Genomic DNA, 24,053 nt, shown 5'->3' on the forward strand with positions numbered 1-24,053 from the left:
GGGTGGGCTTTTGTCTTTAAGATGTGAAATAGAAAGACCTGTAAAGCCAGGGCAGTGTGTGGTCCATGTGGAAAGCTGGAAGTAAACGTCTCAAGCTGGCTGCTATATCATCAACGGTCCACTGTAATTGCTTTAAGATTGCACACTTACAGTGGACTTGTTTGATTGATGGCTGCTAACACAATGCAATACATGGCCATTTTACATTCCCCACTGAAGAATCGACCCTGCATTTCTCAATCCCCTGACGGCTTTTCTGTGGTCTCCTTTATCTCTGCTGCTCATCAGAGAAAGGGCAACACACACATTAAGACACCCCTGAAGTGCCAGGTGACAGCTCAGTGATGGCTGCTGAGCTGCGCTGGGCCAGGGCTGACATCCCCAACCTCACCACTAATGAGAACATTTGAAAGATTACTGACATCTTCTGCCCACAGAGGTTGCCGGAAGTAATTAAGCGCTGCTTCGGAACACACAGGACTTGAACGGAAAAGAGCAAGTTGACAGGGTTGAAAGCTGATGCTACCTGGGTTTCCAAGTCCCACCCTTATGACTCCTTCCCTGCTTGCCAGGCCAGCTCTAGGATTCATAAAATCACCATACACGCCCTCACTCTCCTTCCAGCTGTATTGTGGGGAAGCAGGGGACCATCTGCAGGTTGCTAGGCTCCTAGGCGTCTTGGTCTGCAGCATGCTGTTTATCCTCTTTCCCATTATCAGGGAAGCAGAGCATAGGATGCTCTGTTGCTGAGGAAGCTGACCTTGTAAAGGACCAGATGCACAATGAGCCATCAAGGGCAGGACTATGTATTCCCTAGGCTAGGGATGCGGTGGGGCACACAGACCACTAAAAATCACATGTGGAATGATACTGCATGACATGCAAATAGTCAACAAATACAAAGAGGCCTGACTGAAATAGACTGTGAAACATTTAGATGTTTGCAGTTATGGGAAAACAGACACACATACATAGTACGGAAGAGAACAGTATTTGCCAATGTGTCTGAATTTGGGGGGCAGTTCCTATCATTCCCATGCTTTCTGCCATGCGAGTCAGCCCTGATGGAGTGTTTCTTGTTTCTGTCTCTTGTATTAGGGAAATTTTTGCATTACTATAATTAAAGGCTGATGTTATAAAGAAAAGGTTATTTAGGTCACAAGGTTAGATATTCTGTGTGTGAGTGAGGGGTACCACAGAGAAGGCACAGTCATCTATCTCCACGTCCCAAAACTTGGGGACTGTGCAGTAAGGAGTTTGAAAATTTCTTATCAAATAAATCATATATATGTGGTTATGTGACCCAATAAACAGTATAACTGGCATTTATCCTGGTTTTCTGGATGTGGCTTCAAAGCCCTTTGGAGCTCCCTGAGTTATGAACGCATTCTGTTATCTTCCTTTCAGCCATGTCTGAGTTTGTACTGTTGAAGTGACTCATGATGGGACCAACTAGTTTCCAGGCATGGGTTATCTATCCCAGAAAGAACAAGTCTACAATTAGAGGGCTGAGTGTTCAGACCCAGCCTTGACATCTGAGAACAGGAGCAGATGGAGTTCAAGTTCACACATGTGGCTGATGATTTAATCAAATCATAGTTCTGGAACATAGATACAAGCTCTGGACATTAAGACTCAGAGAGATTCCTTGGGTGTGGTATAACGATATCCTCTCAGGTCAAACCTTCTTTCATGTTGGAGGGAAGCTGCTTAGAACTTTCAGGATGTTCTAAGTGCTGGTGAAATATTCCATATTGCAGGGAAGCTTGATAAGCTCATGAGATAAACAATTTAATATCTCCAGGAAGTCCCTGAAACTGACCAGAACAAGGTCTGACAAGTTCAGCTGGCTAGAAGCTCAGACCAGCTGAACTGCCCAGAAGAATACTCCCTAAGCTGCTGAGGTACTGGCAAGCTGCACAGTGTCCTCCAGGTTTCCAGCTTTCATGAATGTCACTCATGCTGGGGTGGTGTAGATGTATCCAACCTTCTTATTAAATAAGAAACACAGAACCAATGCAAAGAAGAAAGCCAAGAGGTCAGAGCTAAGAGCTAAAACCTTACCCTTCCTCCTGCGGTGGTCCTACCTCTCCGAACCAGAGCTACTTCCTGTCCTGCCTTCTCATTGGTTGTAAACCCAACCACATGACCGCCTCCTCACGGCCTGTCTGTATAGGCCTCCAGGTTTTCCATGATTGGTATTAAGATTAAAGGCATGTGTATCCAATAATGGCTGTATCCCTGAACACACAGAGACTTACCCAGCTCTGCCTACCAAGTGCTGAGATTACAAGCGTACGCCACCACTGCCCTGCTTTCCTATGGCTTGCTAATAGCTCTGACCCCCGGGCAACTTTATTTATTAACATACAAATAACATTTTAATACAAATAAAATATCACCATAGGGTGGGCTTTGGTAATACAGCTGTCTTCGAGTGATTTCTGTTTCTGTAACTAACCCTTCACCCATATTTCTGCAAGTAATCCCAATAAAGCTCATTGGTTCACCAAGTTGTACTTGGATGGTTGTTTGTTTGTTTGTTTATTTATGTTGGCTGCCTATCTGTGCTGACTAGACACTTGTTCTCGCCTCCCCAGGAATAGTGTCACATAGCAAGTGACCACATCGGTGTTCTGGGATAGGGACATACCCAAATCCACAGGCACAGAAGCTCCTGAACTTTGAACTGAGGACCCTTCCAGATATTGTCACATGTCCCCATGTATCTGGCTATTCATTTGGATCCTCTGTAGTAGTGTCACTGAGTACAATTTTGAGTTCCATAAGTTGTTCTAACAAATTATCAAACATAAAGAGGTTGTGTGACCTTTAACTCAGAACTTGCCAGGCAGAAGAGGAGGCCATCTGAGAACTCCAATTACTGCTGGTGTCTGAAGTGAGGGAAGTCTTGCTGGGACATGATGCTAACTCCAGGTCATTAGTGTGAGAGTTGAACTGAATCACAGGACACTGCCTGGAGTATAGAATGGTATTAGGATGTAGACCATTTGTCAAACAGAGGGCTTTGATGGTTAGTAAGCATTAGACAAATAGCCAGTGCCAAGGTGAATAAAAGATCCTTTGTCCCCCACAGTCTCCTTGTGTCACCCCAGCACAATAGGAGCAAGCAGTCCTGAATGAAAAGACTTGATGCTCCAGGCCAGGGGAGAGCAGAATATCACAGTTTAAATTGGATTGACCATTGTGATGGGCTAGAAGATAGCCCAGAGTGCATTTGAAGTCAGTGACAGGAGAAAACAGAATGAATCCATTCCTAACCAGGACCAGATGTTTCAATAAGTTTGATATGTAAACATATTTGTACACTTTTGGATTTGAAGTGTGTTTGATGATTGCTTTATTTAGAGGTCTTCAGCTGATGATACCCATTGGTATTATGGAGGGTGAAAAATGCACTTTATTCATTAGCTAACAATTGAAATGCTATTAACATCTGTGACAGACCTTCATAGTGTCATCTAGGATGGTGCCTGACCACACACTGAGGAACCATGCCTAGCAAGATGACACATAAAAGAACCGTAGTGGTACAGCCTTCAAGACCCACATCTAGCAACCAATTTCCTTCAGTTAGGACCCACTACGAAAGAGGGGAGGCCTAGTCAGCTCACTGTTCTGGAAACTGAAAATCCAAAGACTAAACTCCTGGTTCTAGTGATGAGACCTGAATAGTATCACATCATGGTCAATGTCATCATGGAGGGAACACCCCCAATACCCTGTGGCATTGTCCACAAGATTTAAGCGAAAGTCCTCCCCTCCTTCTTGATATCCCAAGGCATGACTGTGACCTTGGAATGGCAAACACTTTCTGACCATGTTTCAGTCCTAGCAATGGCCCATTCTGCATCAAGCCTACACACAAGGCACAGAAGATGAGGCTGTTGGCCCACACACCTGAGATGGGCAGTGTCACTCTTTAGTTGTGCTTAGAAGTCTACAGAAAGCAGAGAAGTGAAGGGAATCCACATTCCAAAACCTCTCAGTGTCTGCTGTCTGTGGTCTGGTGTCTCTCCATCCTGTAGCACACACTGGCTAGAACCTTCTAGTTTTCCATTTCCAGAGTAGCTGATTTCAAAGGGCATGAACACAGGGCATGGTCTCCAGGATCAATGAATATGAGATCAGGTTCAAATGTTACCTAGACATGCACTAAAATACTGCATACCAGGCATGAAGATGGAGATGGAGTTGTGAGCATTTATCTAGAACGATAACCTTGACAAAGCATCCATCTCCTGTCCAGTGATGACTCTCCCTTTTTGATATGTTCCCACCATGATGACATCTGCCATAGTGTGGTGCAGTTTAGGGTCCATCACCAGAATCAGGACCTTAGTCTTTCAACTTCCAAAATTATGACCTGACTAGGCTTATAGACAGCTAGGTATCTGGCATTTCATTATGTAACTAAAATAGACTAAAGTCACAAACATGAAAATTAGAATCATCAGAGTACCTTTTATCTTCTAGCTCTTTCTACAGTATAGATGAATACCTCCACTCTATTTAAAAAATCCTGTGTATGTCTTTTTAATATAATATAATGATCATGTAGACCCACAGTTCTTTGGTATGAAATGAGCTACAAACTAGCTTACCAGCTTTGTGATGACAAGGTTCTTGTTGGCCTGTGAGTATATGGGCCATTCTCCACTACTGTTGGCTTTAATATCAATAGCTGAGAGGCAAGACATAAAATGTGGACATCAACATTGTGTTCTGAAATCCACTGGTTCAACAGTGTGGGAATTTAGACGAACAGGAAGAATGTGTGTGCAGAGCTCTACTGTCCAGACCCCTGCCTCTGCCATTCTGCTCAGCCAGGTCTGAATTGCAAAGAGCAGATGGCTGGTTCCTGCACTGATGGCCCTGGACACCCCACCATGACTTGCCTTGCATTACAAAAGCTCATCAGCAAATGTGCTCTGGGGATGCTGACTTTGGATCTGTCCTAACACAAGCATTCCAGATTGTCTCTGCAGAGGTCATATCTGGGTGTCCTCAAGGGAGAGGAGAGAGTCGTGGCCCCAGTCTGTGCTCAACTATGAATGAATCACAGGAGGGAGTTTTCCAAGTTCACCTTTCCAGGAGTGCATTGGCATGCTTACAGGACAGATGATTAGACAGCTCTTTTCAGCTGAATTTACAGAATAAAACTGGCTCAGGGGCCTCTGAGGATGACATGGGTACAGAGCCAGCCTACTTCAGTCATAAATAAAATTGGGCATTGTTGTCTGCATCCTTTCCAAGATGGATTTAGTTTAAGTTAAATGAGTGATTATAAAGATTAAAAGAAGCAAGAATATAGAAGGACCCAGGATCTGGGCAGGAAACACCACTTGGACCTTTCTGTTCTGCTGATGAAGACAAACAAGCTTCAGCAGCAGCATCAAACAAAGCAGTTTCTTCCTTCTACCAGCAAGATCTGCTGGTGCATCCAGTCTCAGGACTGGAGACACGGATGCCAGGCTGGAGCTGAGTAGGGAAACAGTCGCTCAGAACAGCCAATAGGCAGCTGCTTGGACACATATGTGGCTTGTTTGATGGCATTCATGTTACTGTCTGTATTCAGACACAATGATGAAAGGCCTTCCTTTGAATTGTTTCAGCTACATAAATAAGAGGGGAAGGCATAATACCATTTTCAAATGGCATAAAATTCAATTGTCTGAGAAAATTAATAAAAAATATCTAAACATCAGGTAGAAAAAACTGTACCTCTTTCTTAGGGGACATGAAGAGCACTAGGGCCAAAGGGAGGTAAGCTTCATACTTGGGGCCATCAATTTTAGATAACAATAAAAGGAAGAATGATAAATAAAGGGCTAGAGGTGGAGAAGAATGTACTTTAGCACAGCTTCAACATAAAAATGCAAATATTTAAAATGCCATGATTCCGATGTGGAAATTAAAAAACAAATCAAGAAGTCCCCAGGATGAGCTCAGCGGGTAAAGGCACTAGCCATGTGCAAACCCTGTGACCTGAACTGGGTAACTGGAACCCACATATAATAGATAGAGAGAACCATCTCCACAAAGTTGTCTTCTGCCCTCTACATGTGCCATAGCATGTCTGACCCTCCCCATCTCACATCACACACACACACTAATACTAAAAAAAAAAAGTCTGCATGAGTGCCGAGGTCATGAGTGCAGCAGCTTCCACCTATGAAGGGCCAGCCATAACTCTCTGACCTTCTACTGCCAGAGCATGCCATCACAACTCCTGAACATACAGGTAATTAATCCCATCTTACAGATGAGAAGCATGAAGCTTTTGAGAGTGTTATAACTTGACCCTCGTTCACACATGCTGTGGGATAGTGCTTTTATACACTGGTTTAATAAAACGCTGATTGGCCAGTAGCCAGGCAGGAAGTATAGGTGGGATAAGCAGACAAGGAGAATTCTGGGGAGAGGAAGGCTGAGTGAGGAGATGCCAGCCCGCTGTCCAGGGAGCAGCATGCAAACATGGGTAAAGCCATGGAAAATGTGGCGACATATAGATTAACAGAAATGGGCTGAGTTTAAGTGTAAGAGCTAGTCAGTGGTAGGCCTGAGCTAATGGCTGAGCAGTTTAAATTAATATAAGCCTCTGTGTGTTTACTTGGGTCTGAGAGGCTGCAGACCAGGCAGGACACAGGAAAACTTCTTGCTACACACACAAGTTTCTCATAGGTGGAACTGGGGAGTGAAACCAGATAATCTAACCTCAGACCTCAAACTGCTGCTAATTGTTACAATCCATATTAGAAATTGCTAACTATAACAGTCCTGAAAATCATAACATATAAAAGCTCTGTTGAAGTACAATTTACATTCATGTTTTTACATCACATAATACAGTAGGGGTTTGTATATTTACAGAGTATATATATTTAGATCCTGCTAAATCTAGAATATTCTTATTACATGTACTAATCTAAGTAAGGGCTCCTCTCTCATTTTTGCTCTGTGGTAAAGATCTGAGGGTTCCAGTAGCAGAATAAAGAAGGCTTTCTAAGAACAAATGAAGCTCTACATGAAAGAGAGTAATGGGTTATTTTCCTCCCAGCCTAACATGACCATAAGACATGGTGGGACTTCAGAAGTGGGTCTGAGAGTTGTCAAGACCCCAAGATCTATCTGGTAGAAGTTAAAAGGCTTGGTGGGAACATAGATGTGCACACCCAGGAACACACATATGCTAGTTGGTATCTTGTCAGCTTGACACAAGTAAGGGTCATCAGGGAAGGGGGAACTTCCATTAAGAAAATGCCTCTATCAGGTTGGCCTGTAGGGAAGTCTATGGGACATTGTCTTAATTGATGACTAATATGAGAGGACCTAGCTCACTGTGGGCAGTGTAGTTCCTGAGAAGGTGGCCCTGGCTTGCATAAAGAAAACTGAGCAAGCCATAGAGAGTGCGCAGCACTTCTGCATGGTTCCTGCCTCTGCTCTTGCTCAAGTTCCTGCCCTGTCTTCCCAGTATTGGAATTGGAATGTATAAGCCAAATAAACCCTTTCCTCTCCCAAAAGTTGCTTCTGGCCAGTTTTCTGTGACAGTGACAGAAAGCAAAGGATAATGCCATACACTCTGGCATCACAGAGTTCTGCCCAGGCTGAGCATGAGGGAAGGGGGGTGGCAGGTCAGGCTGTACTGTGGCCTGTGGGTTGCTCTGGGGCTAGAGGCTTCATCAGATCCCAAGAGTAACTGTCTCTCCAGGGATGCTCCTACCCCTGTTTGATAAGTGATGTTCTTTCATGCTGCATGAGGGGATCAGAAAGGATTGAAGCAGAGAGGCAGACAAAAGAAGAGCTGCTTGCTCAGCGTGAGCTACTGCAATCAGTGTTCCTCGAAAGATACAGCCAGTGGCAGAACTCTGGAGGGGGCAGGTGCAATTTTGGCACCTGAGGGAAACATTAGGAATGCCTTCTGTTTGAGAGCCCTAGTAGTTTGGGGAATTATTTTCTCAGAAAAATCACCATGTTCCTGAGACTCCAAATAGCCCGTTATAGCAGAAGAGGCTTGGTCTGGGTGCCTGGCTTGATTTTTGCATTCGATGCCCATGGGGGTAGAGGTAGTGTGGCCCTGAGAGCCCAGGCTTGATCAGAGGCAGGGCCCTGCCATTTCTGTGTTTGCCACCAAGGCTCCTTTAGTGTTTGATTTTTTTTCCTGAGAGGAGTTTTGGTACAAGATAAATTAGAACTGAGATGGCGGTGTAGACTCAGAAGCATGAATGCCAGCTGAGTTGGAAGGCTTTGCACAGATCAATCTTCCATCCTGTTGATGGCTTTCCCTGACAGTTCCTCACAGTCTGCCTGTTATCTGCCAGGCACCTTGTGCCTGCTTCCTAACAAAAGAGGGCTGTGGTGGATGTCTGTCACTAAAACATTTTTTCTGACAGGAGTCACTGTGTGCAGTAAGCAAGCTAGACAGAAGAGTGGTCAGTGCTTACCCCCACTTTCCTGCTATAACCCCCATAGTCCTCAGTAACAGGTATACGCTTTGCAAATGTGTTTGAAGCTTAGCTCCAGCCAAACCCTGAGTTTCCCTCTGAGCAGCTACCTCCATCCCCTCACATTGCCCAAGGAACTGGCAAGTTCTCCCATATAGAAACAAGTGCAGCCCCTATACAATAAGACCAATTAACTAGAATATATAAAGAACTCAGAAAAAGTGATACCCACCCCAGTCATCCAACCAATAAATGAGCAAATGAATAAACAATCCCTTTTTTGAAAAAAAAAAGTTAAAAACTACCAACAAATGCATGAAGATTATTCACCTAGGCATCAGGGAAATGCCAATGAAAACTACCTTGAGATTTATTTTTATCTTACCCTAGACAAAATAGCTTGCTTCAAGAAAACCAAGGACAACTAGTGCTAGTGAGGAGTTGTGGGAAAGGAGCCTTCATACAAAGCTGGTGGGGATGTAAATTAGTGCAACCACTGTGGAAATCAGTGAGGAGGTTCTTCCAAAACTAGAACCAGTATGCTTGAATGATATAGCTATACTTCTCCTGGGAATATGCCCAAAGGAATCAAAATTAGCAGACAATGGGGATGCCTGTTCACTCTTGCTTGTTGCAGAATTCATTACAGACCAGTTATGGAACCAATCTAGGGATCCATCAAGAGCTGGATGGATGAAGGACATGTAACACACACACACATACACACATACACACACACACACACACACACACACACACACACACACACACAGGCACAATGAAACACAGTGAAGTTTTATGAATAAGCAAGAATGCACAGGGAGATAGATAGAACTGGAGATCATGTTAAGTGAATTAAGACAGAACCAAAAAACCCCCAAATATTACGTATTTTCTCTCATATGTGAAATACACACACATTTGAAAGTTAGAGAGAACCACTTGGACTGTTTGAGAAGAATAAGGAAATTAGTGGACAGGAGGATAGGAGAGGGTAACGGATATGGAATGTGATTAAGGCACATGCTATACTTGAACAAATTGTCATAGTGAAGCCTATCACTTTGTATGATGAATATACATTAATTAAAATAATGGAAATAGAACTGAGCAATAGAAAAGGGAATACACTTGACAGATTTATTTGCAACCATGCAATCCTTATATTTATTTTTCTTCCATTTGGAAGTCTCTGTAAACTTGGATTCTTCCTCACGGGTAGAAGAGGCTGGCCAAGAGTCTGGAGGTGTTACCCCAGGGCTGACAGTTGGTCGTGTCATGGGGACCATGTGAATGGTCTCTGAAGCTGGAGGTTCCAGCTCCTCTTCCTTCCTGCTGTGCTCTGGCATTTATGTTTTCTTCTCTAGAATGATTTTCCTGAAAGCTCTTATTTCCAGAGAGTCATTATGTTTCTTTATCTCCATGATTTTGTTGTTTTATAACACACTAATTATATGGTTTCAGAGGACCCCAGGACTTGGCTGGTTCAAAGAAACACTTCCTAGCATGCCTACAGCCGACCTCGGCCTCCTCCCTTCCCCATGTAAATCACATGGAGATACCACTTGCTCCAGTCTGTGAACAGTGTGCATCTTTCCCCTTCTCCTCCTTTCTGCAATGACCTGCCCAGCCTCAAAATGCTTGCCCCTTTAGATGTTCACATGCTGCAAGTCACAGGAAAACGTAACGGAATCCAGCTACTATCACAAAAGCTACTACTTGGAAAAGTCAAGGACTTTTCTGAAGGTCAAGCCATGGCTTAAGAAGTCTTGGTGATACTTTAATTTTTGTATATATACTAGCTGGTCCTTAAAATGATTTTCTTGTGTGATTCCATGAATTCCTAACAGTATATTTATCTAAAATACCTATCAAGCATCCAAGGCCAAATGATCTCCTGGACTAAGGTAACAAACACCCTTATGGAAACAACACATGTCTCTTATGTCAGGCAGATAGCTTTATTTCTTGTACAATTAAGGTGAGACCCTCCTTTCTTATACAGCCTTACTAACATTATAGACTCCTAACTTCTTACCTAAGCACTTCTAGGAATGTAGATTGAGCACATAAATTCCCTTTTTGATATACTAACAGATCATTAGTTCTCAGTTGACCTCCTCTTTTACCACTCCCCTATGGGGTGGCAAAAGAAAGCCTGGTGGTCACTGCCTGAGGAAAACTCTTATCTGCCTTTATTACCCTATAGCCTGGTGACCTTGCTCAGCCAGATGATTGTTATTGCTTGGTTTTATAACTGAATACCTGAGAGATGTGGGAGCTGAGAGGTATAAGGAGACTTAGAGGAAGTTTTGAGAGAGGATTTGAGGATGAGATGGAGAAGAGACAAGAGAATGGAAGAACTAGATGGGTAAGAACTGGAGAGGAATTAACTAGATGGGGAAGATTAGATTGAACGGCTAGAAGAGAGTACCAGAGGAACAAGATGGAAGATGAGGAAGAGCAAGATGGGGAAGAATAAGATGAGAAAGAAGGAGATGGGAGAGGAGCTAAGATGGGAAGGAACTAGATGGATGAGAACCTAGATGGGGCAAAATTAAGATGAGAGAATTAAGATAGAACTTGGAGGGACAGTAAATAAATGTAGGGAGAAATCAGGCAAGAAAGGAGCTAGGCATGAGAGCCCAATAGAAGCTTGTAGAGAGAGAACTGACACAGAATAATAAAGTGTATGGACTAAGGAGGTTCGTGTACATAGATTCATTTCATACCATCAAAGATAATGATCAGCTTCTTTAATATCAAACTCTAATGCAGCAGGACTGAGCTCTGTAACTCTACAATGCCTTAGCCAGCCCCAACTTCTATGTCATCAACAACAGACAATTATTCCTCACTGTCTGGTGGCTGCAAATCCGAGAAGAAGAGCTGGTTGGGCTGGATTCTAGAGAAGGCTGTCTTCTGGCTTGCAGGCTGCCCACTTTGAGGAGTCACACTCCAGCCTGCTCACTTCACAAAGCCTTGTCTTCTAACACCACCACAGAGGGGATAATATTAGATGTCAACACATGAACTTTGGGTACCCAGATGACGCACAGAAATTACTGACCCCACAGCAAGTGGGAGGTGTGCCTTGGCCTTTGACCCTGAGTTCTGTTCTGCTGTGACCCCTGAGGTCTCCACTGCTCAGGGGTTGTACACAGATGCCCACTGCCTCCAGAGTGAGGACTGAAGAAGGGCAGGCAGTGTCCTTCTGATTGTCCTTTGACCTTTGCTACCAGGTCACACAGGTGTGGGGGGAGGAGATGGCAGTGGGGTGGGAATCTGTAATTTCAATGTTTTACATTTTCCCCATTCTTTTTTTTTTTAAAAAAATATGGAATGCTTCATGAATTTGCGTGTCATCCTTGTGCAGGGGCCATGCTAATCTACTCTGTATCATTCCAATTTTAGTATATGTGCTGCTGAAGTGAGCACCATTTTCCCCATTCTTGAAGGTCTTTTATGACATTGAAGTTATATCTTCTGCCATCTGCCATGGACATGGCACATGTCACTTAGTACCATGTCCAAGCCAGTCATTCTGCCATCTTCCATGTTACTCTTCCTTCTAAAGCACAGGCATTTTTATCCATAAGGGTAAAACCCATGACCAACTGATGCTGTGTACTCCACAAGACAGATGTTTGGTGGAATGGAAAAATTGTTTTACAAATTAACAAAGTAACTATATTATAATTATGTATTATTTTCACCGTGCAAAGACCAGCTGGTGTCAACACGGCTCCTGGGGATCAGGTTAACTGAGTATTTCAAGACTCACAATTAAAAAAAAAATCTTATTATTCTAAAATTCGCTGATCTCACAGTTTGTCTTTAGTTTTTTTCACATAAGTTCCTCCAGAACACAGAGTCAGGAAGTTCAAAGATTATGCATTAGATAGGTACAAACTATATATTTCAAAACAACCTCATTTCAGAATTGTGGTATGCCTCGCCACATAAAAGTTTAGCAAATAGCTTGAAATTCATATTTTTCTGATAGAATAATGGACTAAGATAAGTTCCTAGTGCATAGGACAGGTACTGAGCCATATAACAAATCTTTGAATTACACACCACACACACACACACTAAAAATGAAGTTCCCCTAAACAGATGTGGCTTCTTAACTATCAATAACAACATTAGGTCTCTTCAAAGCAGGGAAAGTCTGGACAAAGCCTTGTTGTTAGGAGGAAATCAAAGCTTATCCAATAGGAGACTAGTCACAAGTGGACACAAGCCGTATATAACACACAAGCATTTGCTAACAAGCACTGCTCAGGGAGAGATGGTCCACTTGTGTTCTTCCCCTGAGTGTTGGGAGACCAATGTGCAGAGAAGAGTTCCCAGTGAAGAGCCCTCTTCCACCCACTGGGTCGACTGCACAGACCCTGAGCTGGCACCCATGCCCCACCCACACTGCAGCTCTGTGGCTGGCACGAGGCACCCAGTTGCTAGCTTTGTTTTTACGTTTATTTATTTTACTTGGGAGGGGTGGAGGGTTAGCATGAGGAGTATGGGAGGGAGAGCATGGGGAGTGGGGGAGAGCATGGGGAGTGAGGGAGAGTATGGGGAGTGGGGGGAGAGTATGGGGAGTGGGGGAGAGTATGGGGAGTGGGGGAGAGCATGGGGAGTGGGGGAGAGCATGGGGAGTGGGGGAGAGCATGGGGAGTGGGGGAGAGTATGGGGAGTGGGGGGAGAGCATGGAGAGTGGGGGGAGAGTATGGGGAGTGGGGGGAGAGTATGGGGAGTGGGGGGAGAGCATGGGAATGGGGGGAGAGTATGGGGAGTGGGGGGAGAGTAGGGGAGAGCATGGGGAGTGGAGGGAGAATAGGGGGAGAGCATGGGGAGTGGGGGGGAGCAGGGAGAGAGGGGGAGAGTCGGGGGGAGCATGGGGAATGGAGGGAGAGTAGGGGGGTCAGGGGAGTACATGTACCACAGCACGCACGTGGAAGTCAGAGGACAACTTGCAGGAGTTGATCTTGGATCCTCTCCTTCCACCACGTGGGCTCTGGGGACTGGATGCAAGCTGTTAGTCTTGGCAGGAAGCGCCTTTACCAATGACCACTTCATAAAGGGAATCTGTGCCGGAGCCAGTTTTCAGTGAAATACAGGAAACAGGCTTCCGTAAGAATATCTGCAAGGTCATGCGCTGGACTCTTCCACAGTAAGATTAGTGTTTGAAAGAGTGGGTGCTAAGGCCCACCGATCAATTAGAGTGCCAGAGCCTGAAGTCAATGACCTAGAGAACCAACTCCTGAGAAAAATGCTCTTCCACACTGTGGGGAGCCCCGGGTGGCTGCTGACAATTCACTGGCATTTTCCATTTTTTTCAAAAGTATTTCCAGTGCTGAAAACTGGAAACATCAGCTACAGATAAACCTGTTTTGTTTTGCTCTGAGACAAGTATGCATTGAACCCACTGAAAAACTCAGCCCCCAAAGACCTGCGTAGGTAAAACAAAGCGTTCTTCCTCCTTACTTTTCACAGTGAGGTACATGGACTTGCTGACGTCTGCGCCCACATCGTTGCTGACCTTGCAGAGGTAGTAGCCACTGTCTTCTTCCACAACATGCTTGATCAAGAGTGAGCCATTACTCAGGACCTGGATTCTGCCATTCAGGGCAATTGGCTGGAACTGGGGGACCCCAGCACCTGGGAGAGAACCACAAAAAAGGAACCATGATGCCAAGGAGTGATGATTAATCTTCACTGCCTAAGATGTGACCAAAGAATTCCCTCTGGGTGTATCTTTGAAGGCATCCAGAGAGCTTCAGCTGAGAAAGGAAGGATTCTGTGTGGGCAGGATGGTCCTAGGAACTAGGATCCTACTGATTACAAAGGGAGAAAGGCCAGCTGACTGGCAGCATTGTTTCTTATCAGTTTTCCAGTCTGCTGACATGTAAGAAGTCCCAGACACACATCCCACTGCCATAAACTCCTCAGCGTCTACCTCAAGATACATGATATCATATCAAATTGTGGGCAAAAATCAACCTCTCTTCTTTAACTTACTATTTGTATTTGGGCACAGCGGTAAAACAAGAAAGAGGTGTACAATGAAAATAAAGACATGAACAGCAAGATCAAGTTCATTTTGATACAAGGGCGCTGAACACACCTCACATGGGCAGTCTTGGGATGTGCCAAGTCACACCTTCTTTTCTATAATATTAAAATCCTTATGTAGTGAAAAACCACATTTACCTAAAATGACAGTATTTCAGAGAATGAGATTAAAAAGGAGTGCTTACACACATTTTCTCCACAAAATGCCAAATTTGATGAGTGTTAAGCAGCTGATAAATTATTCAAAGAAATCATAGTTAGAACAACCCCAGAGTAGATATTGTTCATCTTGTGAACAAAATTCCTCTGTTCCTGGGACTGAATGTGAACGTAGACAGGGGAGTGCTCCTCTGGGGACATGCTGTTTAAAACCCTCTCTTGCTGCACATGTTGGAGGCTACAAAGAGCAGCACACTGGCACTCCTTAGTTCAGCTGTCACAGTGCAGAGCCACAGTACACTGTCAACACCATAGGACGTTGTTGGAGGATGTAAGTCAGGTCACTGAGTGAAGACAGTGTTATAACTCCGTTCCCTAGTAGGGCTTGCAGGTGTAGATGCTGGGACCACAGGTTTAGAAACTCACATGAAAGGTCTGGATGAAACTATTTAGAAAAGAAAGGATCTTAGGAATAATACAAGAGAGGAAGTAGACCCTGAGGGATGTCTAAACAACAGTGGCTTGGGATGGCCCATCACACTGACTGGGGTGTGTGTGTGTGTGGAAGATGTGGCCCAGGCCATTCGGATCTCCTCCTTGCCTCTCTTCTCTACCCTGTGAGTTTGGGGGATTAAGTGAAGATTCAGGGAACGAGTTGATCTGATTTTCTCAGAGAAGTTCACAGCATGGGCCAAAGACATACTCTAAACAGGAGCCCCACAAAAGGCCTGGAGCTGACCAGGTTTGCTATGTCCATCCAACTTTCTTACACAGGGATCTTCCAACACTACACCCAAGAACAGTGGACTGTATACAGTGGCTGTTCTTCCCTAGGATTTCTGCTGCAGGGACCTCAGAGCTGGGTCTGCTCCTCTCCAGAGAGACCATGGAAATGAATCCTGTTTCTGAGAGCTGTTTCACACCAAGTAAGAACAAAAAGAATCCTTTCATGGGTGGCTTCTCTCAAGATAGAACTGCTGGAGAGAACGTGTAGCAACTTGAATTAAAAAGCTAGAGATAACTTAGTTGGTAAAAGTGCTTGCTGTGAAAGCATGGGACCTGACTGATTCCTAGCACCTACTCACAAAGTCAGGTCCAGGGTGTGTTCCTGTAATCCCGACACTGAAGTGCTAACACTCTGGATGGAGGTTCCCTGGGGCTGGCTGAGCAGCCAGTGCATTGGGACTGGCCAGTCCCAAATTCAATGAGAAACCCTTCAATAAGGCAGAAAGCAATTCATAAAGAGATTCAGTGCTGAATTCTGGCCTCTACATGTGTGTGTGTGCACACACACACATGCACAAATACATGAATGTTAAGTCACCAAGTGGGCCCCAAAAATGGCAGTGTTGTTGACGGTGTCCTGAGATAATGGCCCAGAAACAACCCAAGTGGGACTCTGACCGGGTAAACAGAAGCCTAAACTCAGCATTCCTCAGGAATCTCATAATCTCATGGCAAAAATCTGTTAACTCTCTCTGGCAAAAGGCTTCTAAAACCCGATTAACCCAAACAACCTGCAACAGATGAAAGTCCCCGTACTAACTCTGAGGCTGTTCTAGAGGCCCTGCCACCTCTCTGCTCCCTGCCTTGACAAAACTGACCAGGCTTCCCTTCTTGCCAGCTGCTATTCCCTACCCTCTGAGGCAGCCTGGCAGCTACCCCACTCCCTGGATTGTTCTTTCTACCCACAGAGTAGTCTAGTTCTGTGGTTTTGCTGTGCTCGCTTACAAAAAACACATGCAGACAACACACACACACACACACACACACACACACACACACACACACACACACACACCCATACACACAGTTGAAAGAAAACTGTTAGTCTGCTTAGCATTACAATTCTGTTTTCTTTAGAATGAATCTGAATACTGAGGTCCCAGGTAACTAGGTAAACATAGTTGCAAAGAATTAAAATGCCTAGCTGGGTGGTGGTAGCACACACCTTTAATCCTAGCACTCAGGAGGCAGAGGCAGGCAGATCTCTGTGAGTTAGAGGCCAGCCTGGTCTACAAAGTGAGTTCCAGGAAAGGCGCAAAGCTACACAGAGAAACCCTGTCTTGAAAAAAAAAAATTAAAATGCCTAAAAATGAGATATGAGCCCTGGAGAGTAATTTACCTTTAGCACGTGACAGAGCAAAGGGGTCATAGTTGTAAAACAGGGTGGAAGGGAAGGGCTGGGAAAAGCTGTGACCTATTTCAGCTCCTCTTTGGACCAGAAACTACCAGAAAGCTATGTGACTCACCCCTCAATAAAGCAAAGAAAAAGCACAGGAGAAACAGACTCTATCAGAAGCAGAGGAAACTACTGGGCAGAGGGTTAATAATTTGCATAAACAGATGGGAGAGATTCAGATGAAATATTAAAACTATTAAAAAGAGACAAATAGAAAAGAAAATGCAACTATTATCTGTGCAAAATATATTCATGAAGCTTATTAGCAGAGTGGACACAGGAGGGGAAATGACTAGGTCAGCAGAATTTATCCATTGTACAACAAAAAGAACAAAGGGGGAAAATACATGAATTCATTCAAGACTACGAAAAACTAGCTTATTCTGGGTAATTATTGTCTTAGAAGGAGAAAAAAGAAATGGATATAAAAATGATTCTTAAATCAGAAAAATTTAATACCAATATCAATTGATTTGATAGAGTGTCACACTTAGAAATAGCAGGGCAACTGACTCTAGAGCAATCCCTGCAAGAGATAGTGTGCCTGAGCATTAAGAATCAGTGTTCCTGAGCACCAAGAGTCAGTGTTCCTGAGCACCAAGAGTCAGTGTTCCTGAGCACCAAGAGTCAGTGTTTCAGAGCACCAAGAAGAGAGTGTTCCTGAGTACAAAGAGTCAGTGCCTGAGCACTAAGAGACAGTGTGCCTGAGCACCAAGAAACAGTGTTCCTGAACACTGCTAAACACATGTTAAAAGCCTACTGGAAGGTATTTGTAGGAGGGCTTTTGGGAAGTGTGTAATTCAGGAGGGCATATCCCGTATCACTGGGATCAGTGCCTTTGTAAGAGTGACCTTGGAGAGCCGTCCTGTCCACTGTGAGGGTACAAGAAGGAGTCAGTAGTGTGAGGCCCAGGAGGAAGCCCTCAGAGAATCTGGCTTGCTGGTTGGTGTTTGACCTCAGATGCTCAGCCTCCTGAATTAGTGGGAGAAAAAATTCTGCTAAGGGAGTCTTTGATCACGTGGCAAAGCAACTTGAGGGATCCCAGAGAGTCATCAGAAGACATAGTACTGCAAGTATTGAAATAAAAATCTCAGTAAATGTTATCAGAAGAAAACAATAGTAAATGTTTATCTCTGCAGCAAAAATTAGAATTGATGTCAGTGTGAGAAATATATCTGGACAAGCTCCAATCTCCTAGTATTTGAAAACTAAACAATGCAACAATGCATTTCTTTCTTTCTTTCTTTCTTTCTTTCTTTCTTTCTTTCTTTCTTTCTTTCTTTCTTTCTTTCTTTCTTTCTTTCTTTCTTCCTTCCTTTCTTCCTTCCTTCCTTCCTTCCTTCCTTCCTTCCTTTTCTTTCTTCCTTCCTTTCTTCCTTTCTTTTTTTTCCCCCAAGATAGGGTTCTCTGTGTATCCTAACTGTCCTATAAGGCACTCTGTAGACCAGGCTGGCCTTAAACTCAGAAGCTCTGCCTGCCTCTGCCCACCAAGTGTTGGGATTACCACCACCCGGCAACAATGCATTTCTTAACAACTCATGAGTCAAAGCTGAAACCACTAGACATGTTAGAAAGTACTTTGAGCTGAATAAAATAAAAATAAAATATATTAAAATGTGCAGTATGTGTGTTAAAGTAATACCTCCATGGTCACACATAGCACTGAATGCTTGTATTAAATTCTAGAAAAGGAAAAAGGACACAAACCAAGCATTTTGCTTAAGAAGATACTGCAAAAAGAGCAAACCCACACACAAATGAGAAGGAAGAGACTCATAAGGAAGAAAGCTAGAACCAATGAGATGAAACGGAAAAACACCAGAGGAAAATAAATAGAGACAAAAGCTGATCTCTGGAAAGGACAATAGAATTGATCAAGAAGACAACAGAATAGACAGAAATCATAAACAGTTATAATGAAAGAAGCTATGACTACATCTAAAAAAGGCCAAAAGCAAAATAATGAATAACTTAATGCCATTAAGTTTAGCAACTCCAGTTAAATAGATAAATTACCTTAAGAAACGATCACGATTCATTAATTAATGAAAGCTATCTGATAATTTACCTACTGTGGTTTTAAACACGAGAACTCTTTGATGGGTGCTTTATAGCAATTCAGTTAAAAATAAATGGGATATTCCCATTTTCTGTGAACAATTCTAATCCCACCATCTGGAGAGATGACATCCTTCGTTTTCTAGACACATAAAAATTCATCGCTGTTTTTACACAAAATGAATGTGGTTCAGTTACAGAGAAGCTGTGGTGTGGCTAACACCTGGCAAGCAGCTATTGTACAGTGATGGTGACTTCTAGACCACTCCCCCCTTTTTCTTCCTCCTTCCCGTTTCTCTTTTCTAGGATGGGAACTATCATGTTGCAAGCCTGCCATGGCATGAGCTGTCTTACCACAGGGCTCCTGTAGGAAGGCACTGAGGGTCTGTGACAAACCAAATCCTGCCAATCAAGACATGAGAGAGCATGAAAACCCTTGATGTGACTGCATCTCCAGCTGGCACTCCTTGGTGCTGTTAGCCTAATCCAGGGAACTCAGCTATGCCTGCATTCCTGACCCACACCTGTGGGGAGATGTGACTCGTGTAGGAATTACAGCTACCCACTTTGAGGTTGCTAGTGATAAGACTTCCTTCATGGGGTGGAGTAATGACTGATGCTCCTCAAGCACATAGCAGGCATATGGCATTGTTGTGTTGATATTTTAATTTTGCTATTATTATTTAGTCAACCTGTGATTATTTGACCTTGTTTTAGGGCCAATGCTATGAACAAATCCATCTACTTTATGCATCAATATAGAAGATGTGGAGTTATAAGCCATCTGTACGGCCAACCTTCAGAGTGACATTCTGAATCAAAAGGGGTGTGCACTTAAATGCGAATATACATTGTTAAATTGCTCACTAAAGAAAGATCTACTTTTATTTCTGCCAGTGCTGACTGCAGTTTTACTTTACACATGTGCACTATTAAAGTTCTTAATCTTCCTTAATGTGATACTATCTTATTTTAACAGGCACCTTTTTAATTTTGCTCATAGATGATTTTGAGCATGTTTTTATAAATAATTCAGAAATTTTTGCTGTTTGTAAATAATCCCTTCAAATCTTTTGCTCATTTTCTGCTATACCTTTGCCTTCCTAGCATCCCAAATTACTTCAGTTTTAAAGAAAATGTCACATTCTTATTTCACAAATTCCATTTTTGATTCTTGTTATTTTAATAAGATTTTGATGGTGAATATTGTCAGCTTCCCTTTTCATGCATGGAAATGGAACTTTTCTCCTATAAAAGTAGATTGCATTTTAAAGGATTTTGTTTTACACATTATAAGATAACTTATGGAGAATGTGCTCCTTTGTGAAAGGATAAAGGATTTTACTTTAACATAAAAATAAGAGAACAAGTGGCACACACCTTTAACCCCAGTATTTGGGAGGCAGAGGCAGGCAGATCTCTGTGAGTTCAAGGTCACTCTGGTCTACATATCTAGCTCAAGGACAGCCAGGGCTACACAGAGAGATACTGTCCAAAAAAGCAAACAAATAAATAAAAATAAGACAATGGAAAGAACACAGAGCTATGTACCAATGTCTTCTGGGTAAGGCATGACTGATACATGCACAGCATCTGTGGTCACCTATACAAGGCCTGCACGGAATCAGTCCTGATGAAAAGCTCAGCATGAAGGGGGAAGCCACTCTCAAGGCTCACACTCAGAGTTACTGGCTGCTGAGGGGAAGGACAGTCATTTTTCTTTGTGGTCATGGTTGCTAGTAGGTTGGCCATGTTACACTGAATGGCTTCATGCCCACTCGCACAAGGTCAGCACCGGACTCAGGGGCTATTAACAATAGCTCTTTAAAAAGCAGATGTCAAATTGGAAGGGACAGGAGTTGCCGGAACGGGAAGAGTTGGAGAATTAGTGGGGGTGGATAAGATAAAATATATTATATGGAAGTATAAAAAATTTAAAGAATAATAAAGGTATTATCTTTTTGATGGAGGGAAATTCTTCAATTGTTATTCAAGTACTTAAATGTGGTTCACTTTTTTACATTTATTATTTGTGTGTGTTTGTGTACACACAAGGATATTCAGGCCATTACATGGGTGTGGAGGTCAGAGGACAACTCACAGGAGTTCCCTCTTACCACTGTGCGGATCCCAGGGATCAAACTCAGGTCATCAGGACTGGCAGCACACACTCTCTCCCACTGAACCATCTCACTGGCCTTTGTTCCATGTTTTGAAAATCTGTTTAAAGGCTCCTGGTGTTTTACTCCAACTGCAGTGAAACTGAGAGCTAAATCCAGTGTAACGCACGAGAACGAAGAACTCAGCTGAGGAGAGAAACGCTCAAGCATGTGCGTGTGTGCGTGAGTGCGTGCGTGTGTGTGTGTGTGTGTGTGTGTGTGTGTGTGTGTGTGTGTGCGCGCGCGCATGCGTGCACATGTGTATGGGTACACACACACACCAGACTGAAAATTAAGACATCACAAAGAGCCATGGAATTTATACATAAAACATTGTTTTAAAAATTCTGAAAATCCAGTGAAATTCTGGTGGACTTTGAGAAGATCATCCAGATCAATAACACATACTTCATATGTTCCTCAAAGAATTCTCACTAGAAAAATTCTTTAAATGGTGGAAAAATTTATACAGAAGAATTACAAGGTAAACAGTGGGAAAGGGTGATCTATTACTTCCTATCTGGATGGATATGAGACTGTGCATTATTTAAAAGAGCTAATGAAGATGGAAGTACAGTCTAAGTGCATTTGAATAACATTAAATCTTCGCTTCATTGGGAAAAAAATGAACCACGCTGAAGGATTGCAGCACGTGCAGCTCTGAGCATGCCCGCTACAGGGAGCCAGAGCTTGCTACCAGCCAGTCTGTCCACCGAGAGGACCACGGGCACAGGGGCTGGCACTCATCAGATGCGAGGAAGCGGACTTCAGTATGGCTTCATCGAATTCGCAGCCCTCTCCTTTAGAGCCATCATTATTCCAGAGAGTAAAATGTAAATTAGTGTGCACTCTGTACGCTGGTAATTCTCTTAGCATAAGGTAAGACCCTGTGCAGCGCCCAGGGGACGCACTGTCAGCAGCAGTGGTTGGTAATAAAGAGCTGTCATTTTTCTGTGGCTAGCTTGTGGGTCAAGTGGGGACAGCTCTAAACTTCATCACAAGAATTGAAATGTTAAAGCATTTTGTAAGTCCCAGACTGGGTTCCCAATCTTTATACAGAAGATGAGAAATATTTGCATATAAGATTGTTTGTGAGCAAAGAAAACGAGCTTACAAAAATGTGAATGTAAATACAAATATATTCGGAATAAACTGTTTGAAGAGCACATTCATAACTGGCTATCAGAGTGGAGGGATGGGTGAGGTGGACTGAAGCACAGCACAGTGGGGGAGGGAAGGAGTCTCTTTGTTCTCTTGACCGTACCCCAGTGGAAGGATGCTTGCTATTCTTTCTGCCCACCAAGGATCAGAGTGTGTCCTTTCATCCTTGTGGAGAGGGGGTGTTTTCTTGAAGAGTGAGTGGTTTTTAACTTCAAAGAGAAGTTTCTGCTCCTTGAGAATAGTTGGTAGGCTTCGGCAGTATCCCTCAGTGATAGATGATGGTATAGAAGAGTAAGATGAAAAAGAGTCCTTCCTCCACAAGTTGCTTTTGGTCATGGTGTTTATTAGAGCAACAGAAAGCAAATTAAGATCTTGGCTGTCACCAGGCTCTGGTTTCTCCCTTATGAGTGAGGGGCATTCAAAATGACATGGAAGGAGTAAGGAAGGAGAAGCCACCGTTCTCCTGCACAGGGGCAGGGGGTACAGGCAAATGCTGTACATAAGATTCTTAGTCCCTTTGAGGATTGTCGGTAAATCACAGCTGCAGGCATGGATATGAGCAGCTTCTCAAGGTACCTACATTTCTTGAGCAAGCATAGGGCAGCTTTCTTTCTCCCATCCATCTTTTCTCAGATGCTATGCTCTCAAACTCCCATAATTAAATTCTTCCTTAGCATTGAACCACCTACCAACTGCAACAGCATCTAGGCAGTTTTCTCTTCAAATCTGAAGTTATGTTCAGTGGGTAGTTCAGCCCCCTCCCTTAATTCCATTTTTTTTTTCCTGTGAAGAAACCTATTCACTTAAGATGACGAAGCTTCTCTGGAACCTTCCCTAGCACGGTAGGTAGGGTGTGAGTTTGGCATACCCATGTCCTGGTTGTAATTGTGCATTTAATAGGAAGGAATTCTTTCCTTATCCCAGAGACTCAATACTGGGTCTGCACTCAATTACCACAAAATTAAACTGTGGGGCAATCACATTTAGCACTTGCTAATGTGGCCTGTGACAGTGCAGGAAGTGGAGGTGGCTAGATATAGTGGATGCCACCTCTGCTTTGCAGTGGGACTCTGGGAAGTCCTGCATCTGGGTCTGTTGACCATGATCTGCACCACAAATGTGCTGGATAGTTTTATGTCAACTTGACACAAACTAAAGTCATCTGAGAGGAGATACCCTCATTAAAAAAATTCCTCCCTAAAATTGGGCTGTAGGCAAGCCTATAGGTCATTTTCTTAATTAGTGATTGATGGGGGAGGGCCCAGCCCATGATGGGTGGTGCCATTCCTGGGCAGGTGGTCATCCTGGGGTCCATAAGAAAGCAGGCTGAGCAAGCCATGTGGAGCAAGCCAGTAAGCAGCACCCCTCCATGGCTTTTGTATCAGTTTGTGCCTCCAGGATCCTGCCCTGTTTGAGTTCCTGTCCTGGCTTTTTTTGATGATGAATAGCAACATAGAAGTGTAAGCCAAAACAAGCAAACAAACAAAGAAAAAAAACCAAAAAAAAAAAAAAACAAAACCAAAAAACAACAACAAAAAACCCTTTCTTCCCCAAGTTGTTCTGGTCACGGTGTTTCATTATAGCAATAGGCAACAGAAACCCTAACTAAGACAACACCCCTACAAAAAGGCTCTCCAATTGTTTGTATTTGGTATGGATGCCTCTACTCACAAGAAGACTGTTAGAGAGTTCCTGGAGAAAGAACAAAAAGGAGGAAACCTGGAGGAATGGGAGGAGAAAGGAGGTGAAGTTTGTCTGGAAGCCTGGACTGGTTGCGCGGGGAGGCTCACTAGG

The 24,053-nt window shown here is 43.5% G+C and overlaps 1 protein-coding gene and 1 non-coding gene across 5 annotated transcripts in view; both read right to left on the minus strand.

Annotated features, from left to right (window-relative positions):
• The window catches only part of Dscam (DS cell adhesion molecule), a 611,935-nt gene that overhangs the window by 185,220 nt on the left and 402,662 nt on the right, over positions 1 to 24,053 (minus strand). For all 4 annotated transcript variants that reach the window (XM_052741323.1, XM_052741322.1, XM_052741324.1 and 1 more), the window contains one exon: positions 13,953 to 14,126. In XM_052741323.1, the coding sequence (XP_052597283.1) occupies positions 13,953 to 14,126 (174 nt within the window). The remainder of the gene's footprint in view (positions 1 to 13,952; positions 14,127 to 24,053) is intronic.
• Positions 11,797 to 11,903, minus strand: LOC128112328 (U6 spliceosomal RNA). The gene has a single exon (XR_008218948.1). It is a non-coding gene; the product is annotated as a U6 spliceosomal RNA (small nuclear RNA).

This window comes from Peromyscus californicus, unplaced genomic scaffold (assembly GCF_007827085.1).
Source record: "Peromyscus californicus insignis strain IS unplaced genomic scaffold, ASM782708v3 Scaffold_16__1_contigs__length_79575227, whole genome shotgun sequence".
Taxonomy (NCBI): Eukaryota; Metazoa; Chordata; class Mammalia; order Rodentia; family Cricetidae; genus Peromyscus; species Peromyscus californicus.